This window comes from Lepus europaeus, chromosome 2 (assembly GCF_033115175.1).
Source record: "Lepus europaeus isolate LE1 chromosome 2, mLepTim1.pri, whole genome shotgun sequence".
In the NCBI taxonomy this organism is placed as follows: domain Eukaryota; kingdom Metazoa; phylum Chordata; class Mammalia; order Lagomorpha; family Leporidae; genus Lepus; species Lepus europaeus.
The window spans coordinates 143,760,408-143,787,472 of NC_084828.1; the positions used below are offsets into that span (position 1 = coordinate 143,760,408).

Below are 27,065 nucleotides of genomic sequence, written 5' to 3' on the forward strand. Positions count from 1 at the left end.
ATTTTCTGTAGATGGGTCTTCGATATATATGAGAGTTCCTGTCCTGCATACTATGAGTAATAAACTGAATGTTAAAAACTGACATCTAAAGCGGCATTTGGCATAGTGGTTAAGATGCCACTTGAGATACCTGCATCCCAGTATTTGAGTGCCTGGGTTCTCTAGTCCTGGCTCTGCTTGATTCCTGCACTTCCTGGGAGGCAGCAGGTGATGGCTCAAATACTTGGCTTCCTCCTGCTCACACTGGAGATGTGGACTGAGTTCCAGGCCCCTGGCTTCAGCCTGGCTCAGTCCTGACTGTTGTGGGCATCTGGGGAGTGAACCAGTGGACAGAAGATCTCTCTGCCTATCTCTGTTTCTCTGCCTTTCAAATAAAATTTTTAAAATGACTTCCATTTAGCAAAATGTGGCATGACATTCAAATTTCAAAATCCCAAAGCAAGAGGGACTGAAACTGAGCTAATTGGTTGTCCAAAAATACTCTAAGAGATGAATAAAGCACTTTCCTCCCACATTGTCTTGACTTTTACCATTTTGCCGATGTGAGCTGCATCTCAATAGGCTTATCCCTCTGTAACATCTTCACAAAAATCTGTGGCAATAATTCTCCATCAACCAAAACTAGAAGCAAACAAACAAAAGGATTAAGAAACTTGTTTAAATTCATAAAGTTCATAAATTAAATTTTATAGATGCACTGAAAGTTTCAGCCTACCATTCACCAGGGTCATCGATACCTGGGGGTTTTCAAAAGCTAAAACGGAGAAGCATTTCAGTGCTTGCATTCGAACCTGTAAAAATCAAAGAACAAATAGTGCATTTATTTTAATAGCTCAGAATCTAAACTCTTCTCCGGAAAAAATAACTATTTAAATCTGCTTAAAATACTAAAAGGAAGCCTCAGAGGAATGGCAATAATATTTGCATTATCTGAAGAGTACAGTGAAAGTCAGAATTAATTATAGAAAAATTAAAATCAATTTTGAAGTAATAGAAAAATAATGAGGAAGAGGCAGCAATTAAAACCGAACTAGATAAGTCCCTAAACAACAACAAAAAAAGAACACTGTGTAAAACACAGCGTTGTAAGACAAAGGGAACTTCAAAAAAAATTACCAAGAGCCTTTCAAGTGGGACATTGCTTCTTTCCTAATTACAAGCCAGAAGGCTGAAGGGAAGGCAAAACAAGAGCAGGTATATGAGATGGAGATGGGGACAAAGAAAACAAGGCAGAGGAAACAATGTTACAATAAAAGTTTGAAAAGGACTAAATTAATTTACCAATAAAACACCTAGCAATTATGTTACCCTTTCTTAAAACTAGGTTACTGGTTTGGAATACTGTCAAGGGCCTTGTTTCCTGATCACATAAACACATTTTATTGTTTGCAGGGGCTCCTATGAGAACTGTTATTTTTTATTCTTTCCATTCATTTTTCACCGCATGACCTCATCCTCACTTCCAAAGCCAGAGTCTACAGCCACTGTTCTCATGTAGAACCTGGGGCTGGCAGGCACTCCCCCAACAAGCAGCAGGGGAGTGAAGAAGCACACTCCCTCTCCTGGGGAATGCTCTGCAGGACTGGCACGGACCACAGGCAGAAATGACAGCAGCTTAATGACACCCTGGCAGTGGAACAATCCTTGCAGAACAGCAGTGTTACCAGATACTTTCCCTTCTACAACTTATAAGTTTCAAGTTATTACAGTAGATAAGGAAGTCTAAAGTGGGGGGGAGGAGGGAATGGAAGGAGAGCAGGGAGAATTAAGGAAGCTGGAGTATGGACAAGTAAAGAGACAATAAATAGCCAACCACACAACTGCTTTTTGATGTGCAAAGGCTAACTGGTTTTGTCCTCTGTGTAGCAGAGAGAAGCAGCAGCTTTCAGTATTTTTCTTCCCCTGCCTCTGGCTAGTTTCAAGCTGGCTCCACCCCATTCCTATCCTTATGAACCTCTTACCAAGACTAAACTCTGGATGTCTAAGACAGAGAAAACATACACATGAGCAGGCTCTATTTGAAATAAAGTTAAGCATAAAAGGAACAATAGTTGAAGATCATCAGTGCAAATACACAGAAAATAAAAATGACCGCTTCCCTGATCTATAGGTAACTTCTGCCATATCCAAATCTAATGTGATACAATGAAAATGTTCCAATATTTGCTACAACTTTCTAACTGGACAACAATGAATGCTTAAAGTCTGAAAATTCTTTGACTTTTCAAATAAAAATATAAGAACACATTTTAAAATATTTTAAATACTGATGTGTATGTGGGTACAATCTGTAGGTTTGAGTCACTGTGGCTAAAGATTTTAAATATGAAATCCAAAAATATGTTTTTCCTGATACAGCAAGTCATTGCATCTACACCCTTAAAGGCATTATTTCAAATGTAGCTGCAGCACTGCTATCTAACCAGAAACACTGTAAAATGGCTAAAATCAAAAGCAATTCATACACAACCATATGCTAAAAAAATGGACATGCAAGAGCAATTTATTTCCTAAAAGAGCGTTGTATTGGTAAAATAATGTCCCATAACGTTTTACCGATAAAATACTACTCTTGGTCATAAGCTCTAGTAAAGAAGTGATAAAAACTCATATATATGGGCCTCTTTTCGGAAAACAAAGAATTATTTGGCCATAATTTTTAACATCTCACCTTGTAGGATAGTGAGGTTAGTAGGTGAGCAATATTCTGAACTGCACCATGATTAAATAGAATTGTTTGATGATCTGGCCCCTGTAGGAAGGAGAATACAACAATACATTAGGAAGAATAATGATTAACTTCAATAAAACTATATTTACTTTTTTTTAAAAGATTTATTTATTTATTTAAAAGTCAGAGTTACACAGAGAGAGGAGAGGCAGAGAGGCAGAGAGAGGAGTTGAGGGTAGGTAGGTCTTCCATCCGCTGGTTCACTCCTCAATTGGCTGCAACGGCCAGAGCTGTGCCGATCCAAAGCCAGGAGCCAGGAGCCTCTTCCAGGTCTCCCATGTGGGTGCAGGGGCTCAAAGACTTAGGCCATCTTCTGCTTTCCCAGGCCATAGCAGAGAGCTGGACTGGAAGTGGAGCAGCCAGGTCTCAAACCGGTGCCCATATGGGATGTAGGCACTTTGGGCCTGGGCATTAACTTGTTTCACCACAACAGCGGCCCCAAACCTATATTTACTTAAAAGTAGAAAGCTACATTTACTCCAGTGTAGAATTATGAGTTACCTTTTGCCTTTATTACTCAATCCTAAAAAGTGAGGCAGACATTGATTTTAGTCCTACAAATAGCTGCCACATCATACTTCATCCCAGTTCTAGAATTGCTACCTCCTATGCCTCCAAAGAAAAGAGAAGAAGCTATCCTGGCACTAGTTCTTTGTGGTTGTTAAATGCACTAGATACACAGTAGCACAGCACCAAGGCCTCTATGAAGCCTGCATTTTATGTGCTCATGGCTGGCACAGTTATTTTTACAACTTAGTACTGATGAGGCAGTCAAGGAGAACCCTAAAACTAACTGCAAGAGGAACCGAGTCAGAGCCTAGTCTAGCTCAGCACACTTGGGACATCTGAGTAACACCATGTTGGGCAACGTAACACGCCATAGTGGAGAAGTTAACAGTATTTTGGTTCCTATATTTCTTCTCATTTATCATTTTTAAAATTATCATTTCTCAGAGTAGAAATGTAAAGGGAGAAGAAAAAAAATTTATTTTTCATCAACTCTGTTTTCTACTAAAGATCTTCAAAGTGGCAGAAGCTAACAGTTACTGCAAAGCCACAATTCTTATTCATTCATTTTATGCTCCACTTCACCCCATGAATTAATGAAAGGTCAACTAAGCCAAGACAAGGAAGGTGTTTTGTGCTCATTGTTTAGAAGAGAAAAACAAAACCAAAAGGTGGGCTCTCTGCTGGGTTTGCAGAGGAAAGCAGTTGCCAGTCCAGAAGAAGCACTGTCAAACAGGTCTCGCCAACTCATTATCTAGCCAGGCAACAACTTTTGTGCAAATGCTCACTCTTTCTGGAGTCCAAACTCCCATCACGTAAGTGGGGAGATGAGCATTCAGGCTTCTGAATAACAAAGCAGCCATTTTTATAGTTAACAATCTATGTTTTAGTTAACAATCTCCTATACATTTTACATACTATGCATGAGAAATGTTCCTTAAAACAAAAAAAGTTAGACATCTCTCAAGTTTTCTAACTTTTCATTTCTTATTATTTCAAAAAGTTATGGGGGGGGCAAGAAACAGAGAGAGAGAGAGAGAGAGAGAGAGAGAGAGAGAGAGAAAGATCGAGGTCTTCCATCTGCTGGTTCACTTCCCAGATGGCTACAATAGCTGGCACTGGACCAGGCTGAAGCCAGGAGCCAGAAGCTAGCAGGGAGCCAAAAAAGGAAATGGAGTGGCTGCAAGAGTTGCTGGTGGCAGTGGCTTTACCTGTTTCATCACAATGCCAGCCCCTAATTTCTTACTTTTAATCAGTACAGAGTATTTCACAGTTTAATCATGCAAACCCATACTACATATTTTAGGTAGTTTTTGATGTGTTTCATTGAACATATCTGAAGCTGCATCTCAGGACAGATTCTTACCTTATTAGCATAAATTCCCAGAGAACAATGGACTGATATATTATTACATGTTGCAAACCAGTCTTTGCATCTTTGTATTAACTGAAGACAATGGAATTCTCAGGGCAAAGGTTTTTGCTTTTTTAGGGATGGGAAGGAGTAAGGAAGAGAAATATCAAGATATCAAGATAGAAATCCCCAAGAACTCAATCCAGCTCTCCCAATTACTTGAGTAATCACTGCTGGTAGCATAAAGTGGTACAATCTCTATAAAAACAGTAAGTAGTAAAATTACAAAGACACATAATCCTTGACTCAGCAATTCCATTTCTTACAAAATATCTTATGTAGAGGTATTTGCTCTAGTATTGTTTTGTGATAGCACAGATTGAAAATAAACTAAATGGTCCAAATTAGGAGGCTGGTAGGGATGTTGTTGTGGCACAGCATGTAAACCTGCTCCCTGAGACACCAGCATCCTATATGGGTGCCAGTTTGTGTCCGGGCTGCTCCACTTCTGAACCAGCTCCCTGCTAAGGGCCTGGGAAAAGCAGCGGGAGATGGTTCAAGTGTTTAGGCCACTGCCATCCATGTGGGAGACCCTGATGAAGATCCTGGCTCCGGCTTCAGCCTGGATCAGTCCTGGCCATTGTGGCCATGTGGGGAGTAAAGCAGCATATGAAAGATCTCTGTCTCTCTAACTCTTTCAAAATAAATAAATAAATAAATCTTGTAAAAGAGGGTTGGTTAATTAAATTATTGCATATCTATACAGTGAAATACTATGCAGCTGCTTGAAAAAAAATTCGAATGAGGAAGCTCCTTATGTACTAATATGGAACAGCTTTTATGACATGTTCAGTGAAATATGCAAGGAGCAGAACAGTACAGTATGCAAAGCATACTGTCATTTGCAGTAAAAAGAAGAAAAATACATATGTAAGTCTAGACCACCTCTGGGAGGATACATGAAGAAGGTACATCTCTTAAGGGCATGTAAGAGTTTGCGTTATAGAGGACAGGCATTTAGCTTAGAAATTAAGACTCCAGTTAAGTGTGCATCCCACATCGGAATGTCTGGGTTTGATACCCAGCTCTTGACTCCAGTTTTCTTCTAATGCAAACCCTGAGAATCAGCAATAATGGTTCAAGTGATTGGGTTCCTGCCACCCACATGAGAGACCTGCTCCTGGCTTCTGGCTTTGGCTAGGAGTGTGTGAATCAGTGCATGGAAATTCTCTCTCAAATAAATAAGAAGTTTTAAAAAATAGACTTTACAACATAGAGAACATTGATTGTGGTTCTTACTTTACAGCAGTGTGAGAAGATCTGACAGATGTACTCCTGGGTGTAGCGAGACCTGCCAAGCAGTGCCATGAGGTGTGGTATCACTGTGGCATCCTGGAGGGGAAGGGGAGGAGAACACAACAACAAGAAACTTAGGTTCCATGTGCACATTTGACAAAATATCTTCACAAGCAGGTACACAGTCTCTTATCACAATGGCAGTAAGTCAAATCTCTAAGGAACAGAAAAAAACAAAAATCTAGGCAAAGCAAAGAATAAGGAAAGGGGCATCAATTTTTAGCTATGACAACAAAATGTGAGGACAGAATATTCTCACTCTCTCTCCCATAAGTAGCCTGCATCCTCACAATAAAACACTATTTCAGTAAAATTGACAGAAATTAGTTCTAAAACCAAAATGTGAGGTGACTAATAAGCTATACAGCAGTAAATCACCAAGAAGGAAAAAGTCTTGTGTAAGAATAAAAATTGACAATTTTCATCTCTGAGATATTACTGCAGCCATCAGTAACTTTCAAAATCTTTCAGGACTGTTGTTAGCTATTTTCAATCTGCACAAGACAATGATTAGCCACTTCTCACATAGAACCCACTCAGGGTGGGCTTTCTGATAGGTAACCCTAACAGATCCTATTGCTGACATTTAACAACATACATGATAGTTCATGAAGAAAGAAGAATCAACCCACCCTGCTGCAGAGCTCACCAAGAATTTTATTTAGAACGCAAAAGGCATTAAAAGTTGAAAGGAAATTTGGCCTGAACCACAAATGGATAAGGAGACAGCTCAAGTCTTCTAGTGAGTGCTATCACAGATCCTAGAACTACCATTTCTCAAGAAGAAATGTGCAAGTACATTCCTAGGGGGTGTTCTTGTGGCTGTAGGATGGGACCTAAAAGTCTGCATTCTAATCAGCTCCCCAAAGAGGCTGAGGCTGGCCCACTGTGCTGCCTCCAGGATCCTCAAAGAAAATAAGAGAGGGCAAAGAAAGAAACTTGAAAAACTTAGAAAACCTCAAAGAAAGTCAGGTACTAAATGCACAGGGAAAAAAAGGAGAGAGAAGATGAGAATGCCATCAGGGAGGTCAAATGGCAGTTCCACTGGCAGACAAGAGGGAAGCACAAACCAGTTAAGAGAACAGGGAAATAAAAAGGTAGGTTAAAAAAAAAGCCTCCATTCTGCTTCCAAGGCTATTTCTACTTCTGTCCTCCACTGTTCCCTCATCCCTTAGTTTCCCTCAATTTTCATCAATTACAATAGCCTCCACCCCATTTTTCACAATGTCCCTTTTCAATTGTGTTTCTATTATCTGCAATTTATAGATGATTACACAAGGCAAAGAACAGTTACATAAGTGCCCAAACTTATCCATCAGAAATCCCACCCTCTTCTGATTGGAGCACTTTTATTTCAGTGCCAGAGCTGCTGTTAACATCTGGCCTCTATACAATCCCATCACAAAGTCAGTTAATTATACTGAACCACTGCTCTCTGTCAGTTATCCCCCTGCATCCAACACTTTACAGATTCTCCACTGTCTCTAAGGTATAAAATCTCTAAGGCATATTATTGAGATGTTTCATCATTTACTATCTAAATTTAACCTCCCTTTGTCTTAAGTTTTCTCATGTAAAAAAATTAAGCTAAGATGCGCAGGTGACACAGATACTTAGGACACCTGCATCCCATATTGAGAGTACCTGGGATAAGCTCTGTTCCAGATTCCAGCTTCCTCCTACTCTGCACCCTGGAAGGCAGCAAATAATGGCTCAAGTATTTGGGTCCCTGCTACCCACATGGCAGACCCAGATTGAGTTCCAGTTGTTGCAAGCATTTAGGGAGAAAACCACTGTTTAGAAGATCTCTCTGTGTCTGTCTTGCTACTTTTCAAATAAATAAATGTTTTTTAATAAATCAAGTTGGCCTAAACCAGAGTTTTCCAAATTGCATACCACAATCCATTAGTGGGACATGAACCAGTTTGGAGTGCAAGAAGGAAGTAATTAAAACAGCTGTCTAGGGAGCCTGGAACTGTGGCATAGTGGGTAAAGCCACCACCTGCAGTACCAGCATCCCTTATGGGTGCCGGTTTGAGAACTGGCTGCTCCACTTCTAATCCAGCTCTCTGCTATGGCCTGGGAAAGCCCTGGAAGATGGCCCAAGTACTTGGACCCCTGTACCTGCCTGGGAGACCCAGAAGAAGCTCCTGGCTCCTGGCTTCGGATGGGTTCAGCTCCAGCCATTGTGGCCATTTGGGGAGTGAACCAGCAGATGCAAGATCTCTCTTGTCTCTCTCTGCCTCTGCCTCTCCGTAACTCTGCCTTTCAAATAAAAAAATAAATTTTTAAAACAAACAAAAAACAGTTGTCTAGGGTCAATTTCCTCCCTATTACCATGCTGGGTTTGGGGAGAAACTTCCAGGGTAAAGACAGAGGATTGGTTTAATCTGTTAACACAACAACATGACCTACAGAAAACCAAACTGCTCTTTCCTAAGAAAGCCCTTGACAGAATGCTTTGGACCAAACAGTTCTCAAAGAGCGATCCTTTGACCAAAACTCAGTTATCTGCAAACTTGTTAGAAATGCAAATTCTCAGGTCCCTCCCCAGACCCACTGAATCAGAAACTCTGGAGGGTCCAGGTAATTCTGGTCCCTACTCAGTTTTGTGAACCAGTGCAGTATCCAATCTGTGGATTCATGATTCATGACTCCCTGAATAATCTCATAAAACTCTGAGGAAAAATCTATGTGCTTTAAATTTGGATACTACTTACTGTGTGTGGTGATCCACAAACCTCACTTAGAGACCTTATGTATCTTTAATGGTCAGAGGAATATGCATCTGATGTAGGAAAGGTAGACAACGGAGCTACAGGACAAGCCCTTCTCCATGCTTGCTTTGCCTATGCCTCTCAATTGCTTAACTCTTGAAATATTTATACAGCTTGATTCTGGATAAGATCTCTGATTCTTGTGTATCCAATCTGACAGTCTGGGTCTCTGTGTAATCACAAAGAAGTACAACTAGCATGAGAGAGAGAGAGAGAGAGGGACAGACAGACACCAGAACAGAAACCAGAAGGTATCACATTTGTGCAATCGTGTGTGGGTCTTTCTCAAAAATCACAAACATACATCTTCTACATATAGATACTGAGACAATGAGTATGTCTTACAGTAGACTATAGATAAGACCATTTCAAAAACCTTAGCTTAGATAGTTTTTAATAGAGAAATTCATTTAAAGATTTATTCATTTTATTTGAATGGCAGAGTTAGAGAGAGAGAGAATCTCCCATCTGCTGGTTCATTCCCCCAAATGGCTGCAACGGCCAAGGCTGGGCCTGATGGAAGCAGGATCCAGGAGCTTTTTCCAGGTTTCCCACGTGGGTGCAGGGGCCCTAAGACTTGAGCCATCTTCCACTGCTTTCCCAGGTGCATTAGCAGAGAGCTAGACTGGAAGTTAAACAACCTGGACTCAAACTGATAATACCCATATGGATGCTGGTATTAGAAGTGGCAGTTTAACCTGCTATGCTGCCATGCTGGCCCTTAGATAATTTTCATTAAGAAAATTCTATGTAATCAACAGATAAAAATATCCCTTCATAATCCCTGAAGTCTAAAGGAAATTTTTTAAAAATCTGAGACAGAGAGAAGAGGAGAGATAGAGGAAGACAGAGGCCCCAACTGCTAGATTACTCCCCAAGTGCCTGCAATGAATGGGGATTGGGCCAGGGCAAAGCTGGGAGCCAGGAACTAATCCAGGAATTCCAAATGGGAGGTAGGAACTTAATTACTTGAGCCTTCACTGCTGCTTCCCAGGGTCTGCACTGTTGGGAGGCTGGAATCACAAGCTGAAGCTGGGAATTGAACCTAGGCATTCTAACTGCTAGGCTAAAAGGGTTCACTTCCCTGAGGCTTTTAAAAAAAACCACTGGCTGAGGCAGGTGTTTGGTGTAGCAATTAAGTCATCACTTGGGGCACCTGCATCCTGTATTAGCATGCTTGGTTTGAGTCCTGGCTCCTCGGCTTCCAATTCCAACTTTCAGCTAATGCTCAATCTGGAAGGAAGCAGATACACGACAAACTGGTGCCCATATGGGATGCCAGCACTGCAGGTGGTAGCTTTACCCACTACACCACAGTGCCGGCCCCATGCTTTATTCATTTCTACTTCTCAAAATCGTATCCATTACTCAAGGCCCAATTCTCGCTTCTCTACAAACCCTACTCTGCTGAACTTTAACCTAAAGTGAGCACAAACCTCCCTATCACTTACTTATTCAGGCTAAGATACACTCCCCTGATTTGTACATATAAAGAAATAAGCAATTCATAAATTGCTCAAGATCTGAGACCTTCACTTCTTTACAAAGCTTAGAAGATTTGATTATTTGCAAATAAGCAAGAAAAAATGACGGTACTTTAAAAAGTTAATGGAAAATGGAATTTAAAAATGTATTGGGTTTTAAGCAAAAAATTTTTTGGAATTCACTCACAGTTTTTTTTTTTTTTTTTTTTTTTATTTTTTATTTTTTTTTTTGACAGGCAGAGTGGACAGTGAGAGAGAGAGACAGAGAGAAAGGTCTTCCTTTTGCCGTTGGTTCACCCTCCAATGGCCGCCGCGGTAGCGCGCTGCGGCCGGCGCACCGCGCTGTTCCGATGGCAGGAGCCAGGTGCTTCTCCTGGTCTCCCGTGGGGTGCAGGACCCAAGGACTTGGGCCATCCTCCACTGCACTCCCTGGCCACAGCAGAGAGCTGGCCTGGAAGAGGGGCAACCGGGACAGGATCGGTGCCCCGACCGGGACTAGAACCCGGTGTGCCGGCGCCGCAAGGCGGAGGATTAGCCTGTTGAGCCACGGCGCCGGCTCACTCACAGTTTTTTAAGATAAGTTCTCCAAGATCTTTTTGAAACTTCCTCTGTGCATAGATTTCAAACATTTGTGTACCAAGGTAAACTTATCTTTCAATACATTTTCCATGAACTTTTTGAAATTTATATTTCTTGAGACTTTTCTCTAAAATAGTTACAATGAATTTGAAGATGTGAAGCATATCAGGAGGAGGCTGTTAGTGCAGTGTAACTGATGATTCAAACATAAAACTCACAGTATACAGTAGCTCCTCTGGAGTGACAGGACTGGTGAAGATGGTCCGCAGGCATCGGAGGCAAGCTTCAATGAACTTCAGGTCAGGGGACAGTAGTCCTATCGATGAAACTAAATTTAAGGCTCATCTTCCTTTTCAACCAGGATTCAAACACTGCAAACTATTTCTACTCTTTACTTGAGCAATGGCTTCCCGACATACCTTGCAGTAAGGCAGGGATAATATGGCAGTCCAGAAGAGACTTGACATTGTTTTCAGTACCCATAGCAAGGCTTCCTAATACCACTGCACATTCGGTTTTCAGCTCTGTGCTTGAGGTTTCTTGCTGAAGCAAGTACAACAATCTAAAAAGAAGGAACTTGATAAAACAAAGAGACTAAAATATAAAAGTAAACTCGTGTGACAAAACTATCAGATTAATGAAGGCTATCCACGCATTCCACATACTAAAAATTAGCTTGCATGTGAATCCCTCTGGGAAATGGTTGTTCATGTCATCTGCTAATTCAAAAAAGAAACAAAGTGGGGGAATCTAGGAAAGGCTTTCTCCATTTTGAACAGAAGGACTACCATGGATTCTGAGTTCATCATACTTCTAAATCTCAAGGTTGTCACATGCAGACTCTGGAGAAACAGCAGGACCACAGTTTATGTTATCTGCCCCTTCCCACTGGGTCTTTTCAGAATATGAAGACTCCCAAAATATGTGCTGTCAGGTCGTTTTCTAAATCTTTATTTATCTCACTAATTTGAAGGCAGAGAGCTGGGCAAGAGAGACTTTGATCTCCCATTAGCTGGTTCACCACTTAAATAACTGCAACAGCTATGGTTGGGTAAGGCCAAAGCTAGGAGTTCAGAACTCAATCCAGATCTCGTATGTGGGTGGATAACAGGGATCCAAGTAGTTGAGCCATCACCTGATGCCTCCCAAGGGCGTGTTAGCAGGAACCTGGAACTGGGAGCAGAACCTAGGATTCAAACTCAGACACTTGGATATGAGGTGTGGGGATTCTATGCAGTGTCTTATCCACTAGGCCAAATGCCTGCCTTTGCTATCAAATCTGAATTTAAATTAGCAATGGAAACTAAATCCACAGCAGTAATATTGCAAGTGCAGAAGTCTAGCCTAGAGGGAATAGAGTCCCTGTGAGCTCTTCAAACAAGGGAAGTTGCTCTTTCTATAAATTCATTTGAGCAATGAGGAAACTCCCATTTCTACTCCACTCAGATTATCAAATGACCATTCCCCTAACCCTAATCTTTTATCAGTTACCATTATTTTCTTTATGTTCTAGGAACTTATGCGTTCCCTAAAGCACTTTTTAAACATTGAAGACAAATACCCTAAGAAAAGCTAATGAGAGGGACTGGCATTGTGGTGCAGTAGGTTAAGCAGCTGCTTGGGATACATGCATCCCCTATAAGGGTGTTCATTTGAGTGACCGGGGCTACTCTGCTTCTCATCCATCTCCCTGATAAAGTGCCTAGAAAGCAGCAGATGATGGCTTGCGTACTCAGGTTCCTGTCACTCACATGGGAGACCTCGATGGAGCTCCTGGCTCCTTGGCCTTGAACAGGCCCAGCCCTTGCTGTTGCAGCCACTGGAGAGGTGAGCCAGCAGATGGAAGATCCCCATCCCTCTCTCTTCACCTTTCAAATAAATAAATAAATAAGTCTATTTAAAAAATGGCTGCTGAGAGCTCTATGAAGTATATATTTGAGGTCAGTGATGTTAAAAAATATTAAAATCACCAATCCTATCTCAAAACTGAAAAGAAAAAACTATGAAAAACTTTTATCGATTGTACACAAACAGTTCTGAGTAGAAAAGGCAAAAAGGAAGTTCTACAATTGTTATTGCTGCCAGTCGAAGCTTATTAGGTCATCAGAAGAAGAAATCAAGTTTCCTATGTTAATTTAAAAACATCAAATCCCAACAATCAGAATTTTTTTTAAAATAAAGAACTAAAAACCATGCATAGTTTTTCTCTCTAAATTCTAAAAGGTCTTGAGAACCCTAAAACACAAAACTGCAAGGGCTCTAAGGAGATGCGGAAGAAAGATTGGTGTATTTGGCTTACATATCCAACAAATCCTCACATTGCAGGGTGAATGATCTTGCTTTTTAAAAAAATATGAATACATTTTATTCCATTCTCTATTTTTTTTCTTAGAAATGGTTCATTTCTTTAAAAAACAATTTATTTTAAATATAGGATAGACAATATTGGAGAAAATACATCTTATGATTGAGAATAAGGAATACCTTAGTAACTTAGTATGAATGGCAGAAAAGGGATTAGATAACAAACACACCTTGGAACAGCTCCTAAAACAATGAGGTTGGCTTTCTGCTTGTTGTTTCCAATTACAGCATTTTTCATGTCTCTGAACACAGTGGAAGAGAAAAAGGTAAAATCTGTTAAGACATCACTGAAAAAAAAAAATCAAAGATCAATTCATTCCATTTCATGCAACACCTTAGACTGGCATGAATAGAAGTTAGGGACAAAGTCAAAACACTGATTCTTTTTCACCTGGAGTGCTAAAGAGGAAAGAGATAGGTGCTAAGTGAACATGGGGACTGTAAAACAGGGTAGTTGTGTGAAAAACTGGCAAAAGACTGCCAATATTGACAACAAGTGGGGAGTTCTTCTAAAAAGGTCACCGATTCTTCACAAATAAAGGAATACAGGCCCACTTGCAGTCACAGCCCTGTGAGTAGGGGTACAAAAGAGCCAGCCTGCAGAACACATCCAACTTGTTCAGGGATCACACCTGTTTTTTCCCTTCCTCTGACTTCCTCAGGACTGAGTATTCTTACGATTCCACTTTGTTTGCTTTATTGTCTTACTGGCTGCACCTCTTTGGATTTGGTTTTGTTGCTTTCTTAAATGACTACTTTAGAATCAGTGAAGTATCTTCTAATTCCTGACAATCTTCAGACATATTGCAAGAACCCTGCAAGTGTACTTCCATTTCCCATCTACTTTTTGTGCTGTTGTCTTATTTTATTTTAAAATGAAGAATAATGACACATTATTACTCCTTTTGTTAAGCAGCCAATCAACTTTCAAGGATATTAAAAAGAAAAAAATTGTTTATCATTTATTAGCCAGCATTTTTTTAATTCTAGCTGCACAGAGCTCAATATTTCACCAACAGCAAAACTCAGTTCCACAGTAAGAGTGCCTCTATCAATGATCAATTAGTTCACACATCTGTGGTTGGTTCTAAAAGACAGGAACAGAAAAGACAAACAGTCCAAAATAAACAGAGTACTAATAAAATACTCCCCTCATCATTAGTACGGTTGTCCTAATATAGGACACCAGAACACCATGTGGTTCTTATAGAGCAATGGTTCCCAAAGCAGGGAAGAGGGCAGCACAGTCCCCATGGAGCACTTCAGAAGTTTGTCAGAGTGTCTGGGACATTCTGGCCACAGTGGTTTTTTTTTTTTTTTTTAGATTTATTTTATTTATTTGAAAGAGTTACAGAGAGAGGCAGAGCCAGAGAGAGCCGGAGAGAGGTCTTCCATCACTGCTTCACTTCCCAAATGACTGCAACAGCCAGAGCTGAGCTGATCCAGAGCTAGGAGCTTCCTCCAGGTCTCCCATGCAGGTGCAGGGGCCCAAGGACTTCTACTGCCTTCCCAGGCCATAGCAGAGAGTTGGATCAGAAGTGGAGCAGCTGGGACTTGAACCAGTGCCCATATGGGATGCTGGTGCTGCTGGCTGGGGCTTTAACCCACTATGCCATAGCACCAGTCCCTGGCCATAGTTTTACAAACAGAAATCCTTCCAGGCAGACACAGAGGAGGAGGAGGAGGAGGAGGACAGCCACTGCGTGATCGTGGCCATCCAGATGCTGGGGGTGAGGACGGCTCCAGGCGGGGCCCATGCCAAGGCCCTGTAGGCGCCTGGCCGAGTGGGTGGGCTTGGGAGGCGGGAGCCAGGGCAGGCCGGAGACCCCTCCTCTCTGGCCTTCCAGGGGTCCCGTGTGGAGCAGGAGCAGGGGCCGCTGTGGGGATGGACGGTGCTGAGGGCGCCCTGCCCGCCGGCCTGCTCGGCGCCTCCTGAGCGCGGTGCGCGCCCGTCTGTCCACCAGGACACCAAGCGACTGCGGGTCAGATACTTGAAGGTCCTGCCGACTCCTGTGTCAAGAGCACTTTGTCCTGCTTCGCGGGCTCCCCGAGGTCTGGAAAGTTCTATATAGGAAGCCTGATCCGTCCCCATTCCTGTACAAACCCCCGAAGCGCCCATCAGTCTGCCCTGTGGTGAAGCATTATGGAGGCCGCTCAGGGGCGAGGTCTGTAAATGAATTGCAGCGCAGGCCCGGCCCCTGGGGACGTGTATAAACTGCTTTAGTGCCAGCCGTCAAAACAAAACAAAACAAAACAAAACAAACAAAAAAACAGAAATCACTTTCCGCAATTTTTAAGAAAATTGCACTTTAAAAAATATTGTGGCTATTCTGTAAATAAAAGATATGTACTTTTAAAATCAAGTTATTCATGTTGAAAAATCAGATCAACAGCACAGTGACACTCATAGTATTTGAGTGATCAATATCACATTCTATGGGGCAGGCACTGTGGCACAGTGGGTTAAAGCCCCAGACTACAGTGCCATCCTACATGGGTACTGATTGAGTCTAAGCTGCTCCACTTCCGATCCAGCTCTCTGCGAATGCACCTGGGAAAGCAGCAGAGCATTGCCTAAGTTCTTGGGCGGCTGCACCCATGTGGAAGACCCGGAGGAAGTTCCTGGCTCCTGCCTTTGGATCAGCTCAGCTCCAGCCATTGCAGCCATTTGAGAGTGAGCCAGTGGATGGAAGACCTCTCTCTCTTTAGCTCTTTTAAATAAATAAAATAAACCTTTAAAAAAAACACACATACTATATCAGTCTACATTTGTAACTCTTGCATTCTCACTACTCATTAAGTTCTCTACTGTTGTTAGGCCTAAGCACTTACAATATTATAAATTATAATTATCATAAAGAGAAACTTTTACATCTCTTTCATATCATAAAAGCAGGGAAGGACTATATTATTTTTGGAATTCTGTATGTGAGTTGCATTACTATTAATTTAAGGATAGTAAAGAGGCATTACAAAATATTTATAATAAGAAAGTTAGGCCTAAAAGTGTTAAATCATTTTAACTGAAGTTCTTAGCTCATCTGCTTCTTTCATATCCCAAAATAAGCTCCCCTTAACAGTTGTCCAGCATCTCTTCTGACTTTCTCACTTTTAGGTGGCAGGGCTGTATAAAATATGGCGAACCTTGAAAGTTATAACCCTGAAAAAGTTGTACACTTAGCAAAACAGGACTTTACAGAAAGATGTGGGGGCAGGGGAATTACTTTTAAAAAAGCAACAAATAAGTATCCATTTGTAGCATGAAACATATTACAGGCATTAAAAAAATTAATTCTCATTACCAGAAAAATACTGCTACAACTGGTGATGTGCAACATTCTCCTCACAAGGTTGTGAACGGCATTTTTACAAGTCTTGAGCCAAACACTGAAACTAATTGTTTTGTTTTTTCATTAGTTCATGGCCTGAGAATGGGTCTTCCCTCCTCCCATCTGCCCTAGCCTGATATAAACTTCTCTGTGAACTCTCCCTCACACATATAGATTTTTTTGGTGGGGCAAGAGATGCTCAACTGAATGAAGTTTTTGAGGTTTCAGCAAGTCCTGAACGCCATCAAAGCCTCAGGAAGCAAAGCATGGGTAGTAGGAGATTGTACATCCAGGCTCCAGGCTCCCTGTGTATGTCTGCTGTTTTCTTCTCAGAGTCTTAATTCCTCATCGCCAGCTTACAGACCCTACCGGGCAGCTTGCCACTTACTTTCATTAGCCTTCCTGCTCTTCACATGTGCTGTTCACACTAATACTCACTGGTCCAGCACTGTTTATATTTTGTGCCAGGTGCCATTCTGGGTACCTTTCTCTATTCTGAAACTCCTAACTCCAATATTTCCCCAATTTCCTCTCCATTCTTCTTAAATTAAAGCAGAAATGAGGTGTCCCTACAACAACTTATGAAACCATTCCAAACATCTGAACCAGGCCAAAGTAAATGTTTTTATAACAACAGCAAACAAAAACCCCTCCAAAACCAATTTTCCAAATCTCTGAAGTTTTTATACATAAAAAGCACGTGAAGGAGGCAGCCAATGGCTATAAAGTAAACGTAGACTAAAGAGAATACAATTAATAAAATGGGCCAACGTCTAAACTCCTACCCTGACTCTGATAATAGACCCATGCTAGATAAAGAAAAAAGATGCTACTATCCAGGAAATAAAGTCCATTCAGTTGTTACCATAAAGGGAAGCTGGTAGTTCATTTCTATGAAAAAGTTAAAACTTCTTGAGCATACTCCGACACAGATTAAAGGCCAGATTACGGAACTGACTTCAGAGGCAACAGGAATGCAACGTTCAGTCAGGTGAAGCTTTCCTCAGTGTCCTGGATGTTGCTATTCTTCCTCACACATTCCCCTGGCTAACTTTACTCATTCTTCAGGTCTGAGCTTAGCTGTCAATGTCACCTCCCTCAAGAAAGCATGCCCTAGCACCACCAGGTCTGGCTTAGATGTCCCTCCTGGTGCCCTTTCTCATAATACACTCATCATTTTGTTAGGATAAAAGTGTATCTCTTGAGAGGCAAGAAAGCCAACTTGACCTGGAAAAATCAGAAGTAACTAGCAAAGGATCATCAATAATAGTGACTCCAGAAAACGTAAAAGTCTTTAGTTTTGTATTACACAAACTCACAGCTATCATCCTAGATGGGAGCACAACAAAACTATGCAAGATGGGGTTGGCATTTAGCGTAGCCGTCAAGATGCCTAGTGCCCTGTCAGAGAGCCTTCTCTGGCTCCTGTCTCCAGCTTCCTGCTAATGCTCACCCGGAAAGGCAGTGATGAGGCTCAAGCCACTGGATTCCCGAGTCACCAGGATTAAGTTCCTGGCTCCTGGTTTTAGCGGTTCTGGGTATTGGAGGAGTGGATATGAGTTCTCTTTCTCTCTGTCTCTTTCTCCCTCTGCCTCTCAAATAAATAAATAAATCTAACTTTTAAAAAAATATGTAAGAATTCTATATTATCTTAAAGTTTACAAAGCATTTCATACTCATTACTTTATTTCATTTTCATCAAAACTTTGAGTGCTATTAATCCTATCTTATAGAGAAGGAAACTGCAACTCAGGTTTGGGGATTTTTTCAGGACCCCATGTTAAATGACAGAGCCAATCTCAACCCATGTCTTTCTCCCAAGTGTTTTCTCCACTGCCCCCAGCACAACGAGCATTTATTTACAACAAGCTGAGGGAAAAGACAAATTTGGTGAATGCATTTCTTGTTTTATCCTGTGTTTCATTTTTACATTTTTATAGAAAAGTTTTTCCTACTTTTAGTCAGCCATCTTTTTTTCCAGGAGACCAAAGAAGTGTAATCTCATTCCTATCAACGTTTAATGTTTGGGGTGGTGGTGGGGGAGAGGCTAGGCAACGATCTACTTACATTCAACATTGGGTTTTGAGCTAAGCACTGTGCTAGGTGCTATGAAGGACACAAAAATATCACACAATGGGGTGCCTGATCTGAAGAGTTCACAATCTCCAAAAGACAAAACCACACTAACATATATATATATAAAATATATAATGTAATATATAGTATATGTTATATATAATATATAACATATATACCACAGTGTTATATTATAACTGGAGTGTTTATAAAGCCAAGGAAAGTAGATAAATAAGTCTAACAGGTTTTGAGCCAATGGTAGGAACTAAGATGAACCTTAGAAAGTGGTCAGGACTTGGAAAACTGAAAGGGAAAGACAAAAGGAAAAGTCATTCCTAGCACCCCGCACTGGGAATAAATATGGCATGTTTCTGGGGCAGTGCGAGGCACAAAACAAAGTTAGGACAGTGACAGGGAGAAGAGACAAACTTAAGGGGGGATGGATTAACAAGCAATCTTGCTTCCGATCAGAGAAGGGACATGATGGAAACAGTGATCAAGGAAGATAAGCTGAATGTGGAATGGACTAGAACACTAACAATTCCACAATCAAGTGGGCCAATTAAGTGGCTGATACCCACTTTGAGGTCCCAAGACACCTATGCCTAATATTATCATAGCATTCATTAATCAAGCTACAGTGAACTATTGCTTTAGTTCTCTGATATCTACAAGACTTCTGGATCGTCCAGAATCGTGACTGCATTATTATTATTCATCCTTATATAACCCCACATGAGTACAATGACAGGCACTCGATAAATATCTGTCAAAGATATCCATCTAGGCATCTGGTTCTATGACACTGACTGGGGTAGTAGCCATTGGAATCATTAAAACAAAGGAACATTTCGGGAAGCAGTTAACAAGGTGACTTAATATGTACAGGAAATACAGTATGTGACATGTCTTGAGTGACTACTTTCTGTCAGGACACCTGGGAGCAGAGAACACTAGGAAACTTAGAGAAGAACTCCCTTAGCAAGGATTCGTCTTGACCACAGACACCGAATCATCCCTAAGTAAGATAAGAGTATCCAAGTAGAGAGGCTTTTAAATAAGGAGCCTTGGAGATACCCCAATTTGGGAGGATGGGAGAAAAGGTGTCATCATTGGAACATCTCAAACACACATTTATCAAGGAACATTTTCAGCTAAAATCTTGCTAGAATCTTAAATTCAAACACTAATAAACAGACTTAAACGTACCCACTTTTACACAGACGTTAACCTTTCCTATGAGAAAAAAAGATTGAATATTTAAACAACATGTAAAGTATCTACCACCATAACCTAAGTATAGACTACAGTATTCTAAGGGTCATCAAAACCAAGAGACAAAGTAAACATTAAACTTTGCTGTTAAAATAACAAAAGAAAAAAAAAAAGGACCTAACCTGTTAAAGAAACAGGAGTTTCAGTCAACTAATAATCAAAAATAGTATACAATTTAACCAAAAACCTAGCATCATCTAACAACAAAATTATCTTTCCATTATTGAAGGCTTGGGTCCTAAGCTAAAGATTAATTGTATCATCTTCATTCTGACCCAGCATCAGTTTTCATTTACCCAAAAGAGCCCTTGTTTGGAGCACTCTACAATCATTTTTGGTCTAATTGGTATAAAGTAGTGGAAAAAATATACTTGATACTGAAAACTACAATCTGAGAATGAAGTGTGACTTACTTACGAAAACTCAACTGCTCATATGACAGTCATTTTTTTTTTTTAAGATTTTTTATTCATTTTACTTGAAAGTCAGAGTTACACAGAGAGAGGAGGCAGCAGAGAGAGAGAGGTCTTCCATCTGCTGGTTCACTCCCTATATGGCTGTAACGGCCAGAGCTGTGCTGATCTGAAGCCAGGAGCCAGGAGCCTATTCCAGTCTCCCACATGGGTGCAGGGGCCCAAGGACTTGGGCCCTCTTCTACTGCTTTCCCAGGCCATAGAAGAGAGCTGGACTGGAAGTGGAGCAGCCAGGTCTCGAACCGGCGCCCATAGGGATGCCCACGCTTCAGGCCAGGGGGTTAACCTGCTACACCACATTGCCGGCCCCTCATATGACAATCTTAACACAAGAGGGAAAAAATATGTATTTGTGAATGGCCAGAATAAGGCAACACTGTAAACAACTTATAAAATTATTTAGACTTTAGAAATTAAACACACTCACTGCTCTGTTCCTTTAATTATGATGATGCTCTTTTTGTAGAATGTAAGATCCAAACATTCAAATACAATAATAAGCTTTCAGTTACCAAGCATGGTTAGGGAATGAATTAAGTTCATATTTTAACTAAAGTTACCTCCACCGTATGTGAACTGCCAATTTTAAAAGAATTAGATAATGATGATCGATTATTCCAACTGAAGTTATTTTTAGTATAAACCTTTGACTAAGGAAGCACTTGAGAAACTCACAGTGAACTTTAGCTCAAGTCAAGCATTTCTACTAATGCATAAATTGAAAAGAACTTAGAATTGAGAGCAATTTAGTTCATTCTTATAAATAAATTATGATTTAATTTCTAGAAGATAGTTTCAGATACAGTCCTGATATGCATAAAAATCATGATAAATCTGGGGCCGGCGCTGTGGCTCACTTGATTAATCCTCCACCTGCGGTGCCGGCATCCCATTTGGGCGCTGGGTTCTGGTCCTGGTTGTTCCTCTTCCAGTCCAGCTCTCTGCTGTGGCCAGGGAGGGTAGTGGAGGATGGCCCAAGTGCTTGGGCCCTGCACCTGCATGGGAGACCAGGAGAAGCACCTGGCTCCTGGCTTCGGATCGGCACAGCGTGCCGGCAGTAGCGGCCATTTGGGGGTGAACCAATGGAAGGAAGACCTTTCTCTGTCTCTCTCTCTCACTGTCTAACTCTGCCAATAAATAAATAAATATCATGATAAATCTACAGTAAATATTTAATCTTTCCATAGCATTTTATGGCTCTTAAATGACAAATGAATACGTAATTTTAAAAATTAAAGAATGGCTCAGAGATTAGAATATTTACTGTTTTGTCAATAATAGAATTACAAAACACCTTACATTCAAAAATAATGAATTTAATAACTGTCAGCACTGGGGTACAGCTAATTAAACTGCTACTTGTTATACTGCCATCCCATACTGGAGTACCAGTTCCTGTCCCAACTGCTCTAATTCAGTTCCCTGCTAATATGCCTGGAAAAGCAGCAGAAGAAGGCCCAGGTACTTAGACCCTGCCATCCATGCAGGAGACTAGATGGGATTCTGGGCTCCCAATTCTGACCTGGTCCAGCTCTGGCCCATTGAGGCCATTTGGGGAATAAGCCAGCAGATGGATGGATGATCCATTTTTTCTGTCTCTCCCTCTCTTACACTGCCTTCAAAATAAGTTAGTAAATTTTTTTTAAAATGCATTAATAACAAATGCACAAATATTTTTGTAGCATATTCATATTATCTAATTATGTCAAAGAACATAAAAAATATATTATGTCATAGAACATAAAAGTGTATTAGAACATAATACAGTTCTGAAAAGATTTATATGGATGCAGAAATACAGCTTTTCTTATGCTCCAAATAAGTATATATCCTATGCATATATATTTGATTGAATTTTATCTGGAAATTTCTGGGTAGTCCTGCCACCCTTTCATCCAAATTCTCTGAATTCTGTCTCATAATATATACTTTTAAATTGGGGGCCAGCGCTATGGCATAATGGGCTATCCCACTGGCATAATGGGCATCCCATGTGGGTGCTGGTTTGTGTTCCAGCTGTTCCTCTTCCAATCCAGCTCTCTGCTAATGGCCTGGGAAATCAGTGGAAGATGGCCAAGTGCTTGGGCTGGGCACCTACACCCACATGGGAGACCCAGAAGAAGCTTCTGCTCCTGGCTTCAGATTGGCCCAGCTCTGGCCATTGTGGCCATCTGGGGAGGGAACCAGCAGATGGAAGACTTCCCTCTCTCTGATTTTCCCTCTCTCTGTCTGTAACTCTATCTCTCAAAGGAATGAATAAAATCTTTAAAACAAATATATAGTTTTAAATTAAACTCAGGATCACTCTACTACATCTGGTATTAAGATCATCTTTGTACAGGTTTACCTGTAATACTTTAAAAAATAACTAACTTCAGTCAGCGCTGCGGCTCACTAGACTAATCCTTCGCCTGCGGCGCCAGCACCCCAGGTTCTAGTCCCAGTTGGGGCGCTGGATTCTATCTCAGTTACTCCTCTTCCAGTCTAGCTCTCTGCTGTGGCCCGGGAGTGCAGTGGAGGATGGCCCAGGTCCTTGGGCCCTGCACTCACATGGGAGACCAGGAGGAAGCACCTGGCTCCTGGCTTCGGATCGGCGCAGCACGCCTGCCATAACGCGCCGGCTGTAGCGGTCACTTGGGGGGTGAAACAACAGAAAAAGGAAGACCTTTCTCTCTGTCTCTCTCTGCCTAACTCTGCCTGTCAAAAAAACAAAACAAAACAATAACAAAAAAAAAAACTAACTTCATGTATTTCTAAAAAGATGATTTTTTTAAGAATATTTATTTTTGAATTATCCTATATTTAACCTTTTAACTTAAAAGACTTCATTTTATGGGAACTTACACCTTACAGTTCATACAAGAAAATGGAACCTGTCTGCATCCTACCGACACCACAGGAACATTATTTCCTACACCTAGAAGATGGAATAATCACTACCAAAATAAATTTATTTTATCAGTATAATAAAATACTTCAAAAGACATCTTCTACAGCACCCACAACTTCCTAACTAAATTCACCAGAGAGATCTAGGCTAGTTTTCTGATTCTACTCAACTTTGAAACTACAGTCACATCTGCTCATATTAGCTTTACTTTTTTTAAAAAAAAACATGCAATGGATATGTTTCATGGGATATCATTCAGTTTTTTAAAATTAATTAATTAGTTTATTTGAAAGGCAGTGATAGAGAGAGCAAGAGGCATAGTTAGAGAAAGCGATATACCAACTGCTGGTTCACTCTCCAAATGGCTGCACTGGCCAGGGCTGGGCCTGAGCTAGGAGCTTTTTCTGGGTCTCCCACGTGGGTGCAGAGACCCAAGGACTTGGGCCATCTTCTGCTGCTTTCCCAGGCCACAGCAGAGAGCTGGATTGGAAGTAGAAGAGCCTGGACTCAAACCAGCACCCACATGGGATGCTGGCTCTGCAGGCAACAACTTAACCCGCTATACCATAGTGCAGACCCTTTAACTTTGTTTTTTAACATCGGATTACCAACACAGGGTCATACAGGGATACTTGCTGATATTTTCACTGAAAATCACTAAGGCAAAAGTCAGAGCAGGTACTCTAATCACACACATAGACACAGAGTTTAAGTAGCCTTGACTCAAGATCTACAAAAATATTTGGGGGCCAGCACTGTGGTGCAGTGAGTAAAGCCGCTGCCTATAGTGCTGGCGTCCCATATAGGTGTCGGTTCAACTCCCGGCTGCTCCACTCCAATCCAGCTCTCTGCTATGGCCTGGGAAAGCAGTAGAAGATGGCCCAAGTCCTTGGGTCCCTGCACCCACGTGGGAGACCTGAAAGAAGCTCCTGGCTTCGGATCGGCACAGGTCTAGTCATTGCGGCCATCTAGAGAATGAACCAGCAAATGGAAAACCTCTCTCTCTCTCTCTCTCTCTCTCTCTCTGCCTCCGCCTCTGTAACTCTGCCTTTCAAATAAATAAATAAATCATTTTAAAAAATTGAAGTTATTTTTCTTTAAAAAAAGGAATTTTCTTTAAAAATTTATTTATTTATTTGAAAGTCAGAGTTACACAGAGAGAGGAGAGGCAGTGAGAGAGAGCGAGAGAGGTCTTCCATCCACTGGTTCACTCCCCAATTGGTCACAACGGCTGGAGCTGTGCCGATCCTAAGCCAGGAGCCAGGAGCTTCCGCCGGGTCTCCCACGTGGGTGCAAGTCCTTGGGCCATCTTCTACTGCTTTCCCAGGCCATAGCAGAGAGCTGGATTGGAAGAGGAACAGCTGAGACTAGAATTGGCGCCCATATGGGATGCCAGCACTTCAGACCAGGGTGTTAACCCGCTGTGCCACAGCACCGGCCCCAGAAGTTATTTTTCTTTAACGATGAGATTTAACACAGTTAAACCAAAACCACAGTAACTTCCAAAAAGTGTCCTGCATGCTTTTTTATAATTTAAAAATATTTTTTACATTTATTTATTAGAAAAAAAGAGAGCAAGCTAGTAGTCCTTTTTTTTTTTTTTTCTGGACAGGCAGAGTGGATAGTGAGAGAGAGAGAGACAAAGAGAAAGGTCTTCCTTTTTGCCATTGGTTCACCCTCCAATGGCCACTGCGGCCGGCGCTTCATGCTGATCCGAAGCCAGGAGCCAGGTGCTTCTCCTGGTCTCCCATGCGGGTGCAGGGCCCAAGGACTTGGGCCATCCTCCACTGCCTTCCCGGGCCATAGCAGAGAGCTGGCTTGAAAGAGGGGCAACTGGGATAGAATCCGGCTCCCCAACCGGGACTAGAACCCGAGGATTAGCCTGTTAAGCCACGGCGCCGGCCACAAGCTAGTATTCCTAACCACTGATCCACTCCCCCAAATGCACACACAATCAGGAGACCAAAGTCTAGAATTAGGAATTCAATCCAGGTCTCCCACTTGGGTTGCAGGAATCCAATTACTAGAGCCATCACTTGCTGCCTTCCAGGGTCAGCATTAAGAAGGAAGCTGGAGTCAGATTGTTAGCCAGGTATCAAACCCAGGTACTCCTAACTCACCTCCCCTGCTAGTGGAAACTCAGACTGCAATAAGGAGTAATTTATCTCATCCGCCTATGCAAGTGATCTCCCTTTTCTGTCTGTCATATCCTATTCCATAATTAAGGATCTTCTACTCAGTTATACATATGAAATTTTCCTCTTTGAAAGAAAAGGACCTGATTTTAGAATAGAACTTTTAATATAGAACAATTCAAGTTTCTACTAAATATTGTACAATTTAGAGATAACAAGTTATCTCTAAATCATTTTTAACAACTGAAAATCAAGTAGTACTGATGTTTACATCATTTTTACTTTTTAAAAAATTTTTAAAATATTTATTTATTTGAAATTCAGAATCATGGGGGGGGAGAAGAGAGAGATGAGAGAGAGATGAGAGATGAGAGATGAGAGAGAGAGAGAGAGAGAGAAATTGATCTTCCATCCACTGGTTCACTCCCCAGATGGCCACAATGTCCAGGGCTGAGCCAGGCTGAAGTCAGGAGCTAGCTTCCTCTAGGTCTCCCACTTGAGTAGCAGGGTCCCAAGCACATGTGCCATATTTCACTGCTTTCCTCAGGCCATTAGCAAAGAGCTGATTTGGAAATGGAGCAGCTGGGACACGAACTGGCACCCATATGGGATGTCAGCTTCACAGGCAGTAGCTTGTGCTGCTATGCCACAATGCTGGTCCCCCCAAAAATAAATAATTTTTAAATATGATTCACTTTTCATTTTCTTGACAATGCACAATTAACTTTAAGACAGTGACAAAGGTCAGGAAAAATTTAAGTCAGAATGCCAAAATATTTTTATTTGGAGAAAAGAAAACTTTATGAAATCACACTACAAATACTTCCTTAAGGCCAGATCTACTCAGACATTAAGTGAAAAAATGGGTGATATGTTCCTTTCAAAATATAAATAGACTTTAGAACTATAAGTAGCAACCACATTTACTGGAATGCAAGTATAAACATTTACATCCTCTTATCTGAATAACAAATTCTAGTTCTTCAGTTTGAATTGTTTTATTGGCTTGATTTTATTTGAATTTTCCTTTCTTCTTTGAAGAGAAACATCTTATTTGTTAAGTTGTTTTCTATTGGGGAAAATAACAAATAACCACTGAAGTGACAATTGGTGGGTATCCACAATGTACTAGGCACTATATTTCTGACTTAATTCTCATCACCTAGCAAGATGGGCAATATTATTCTGTTATCCGCAGATAAAACTCAAGCTCAACTCCAAAACTCTTACTCTCTGTAATCTAGGCTTTCACATAAACAACTTTTGTGTGTCTAGCTGACATCAAATTGTCTGATACTCAATAATTTTTAAGGCACACTAAGACTATCAAACTATACCTTAGGTATTTTGTTGTAATTCAATCTTTTTCAATGTTATTTCGTCACTTATTTAATATTTTACCAACTTTTGAGAAGCTACAGTGTTCTTTGGTAAATTTAAAATGTTTTCATATAATAATTAACAGTCAAAGTAGCTACTCATATCACATACAACTCCAAGGGCCGGCATTGTGGCACAGCAGGTTAAGCCACAGCCTGGGACGCTGGCATCCCTTGAGTACCAATTTGAGTCCTGGCTGCTCTACTTCCAATCAAGCTCCTTCCTTGCTCCTGGGAAAGCAATGGAAATGACCCAAGTGCTTAGGCCCCTAAGGGCAAGTGGGAGACCTGGATGGAGTTTCAAACTCTGGCTTTGGCCTGGACCAGCCCCTGCCATTGTAGCCATTTGGGGAGTA

The 27,065-nt window shown here is 41.2% G+C and overlaps 1 protein-coding gene across 5 annotated transcripts in view; it reads right to left on the reverse strand.

Moving 5' to 3' along the window:
• The window catches only part of ARMC8 (armadillo repeat containing 8), a 113,800-nt gene that overhangs the window by 57,599 nt on the left and 29,136 nt on the right, over positions 1 to 27,065 (reverse strand). For 4 of the 5 annotated variants that reach the window (XM_062214212.1, XM_062214206.1, XM_062214190.1 and 1 more), the window contains exons 3-9: positions 13,323 to 13,394; positions 11,208 to 11,350; positions 11,007 to 11,104; positions 5,892 to 5,984; positions 2,672 to 2,752; positions 716 to 791; positions 531 to 621 (exon numbers count right to left, since the gene is read on the reverse strand). In XM_062214212.1, the coding sequence (XP_062070196.1) occupies positions 531 to 621; positions 716 to 791; positions 2,672 to 2,752; positions 5,892 to 5,984; positions 11,007 to 11,104; positions 11,208 to 11,350; positions 13,323 to 13,394 (654 nt within the window). The remainder of the gene's footprint in view (positions 1 to 530; positions 622 to 715; positions 792 to 2,671; positions 2,753 to 5,891; positions 5,985 to 11,006; positions 11,105 to 11,207; positions 11,351 to 13,322; positions 13,395 to 27,065) is intronic. The other variant, XM_062214199.1, reaches the window with a different exon arrangement.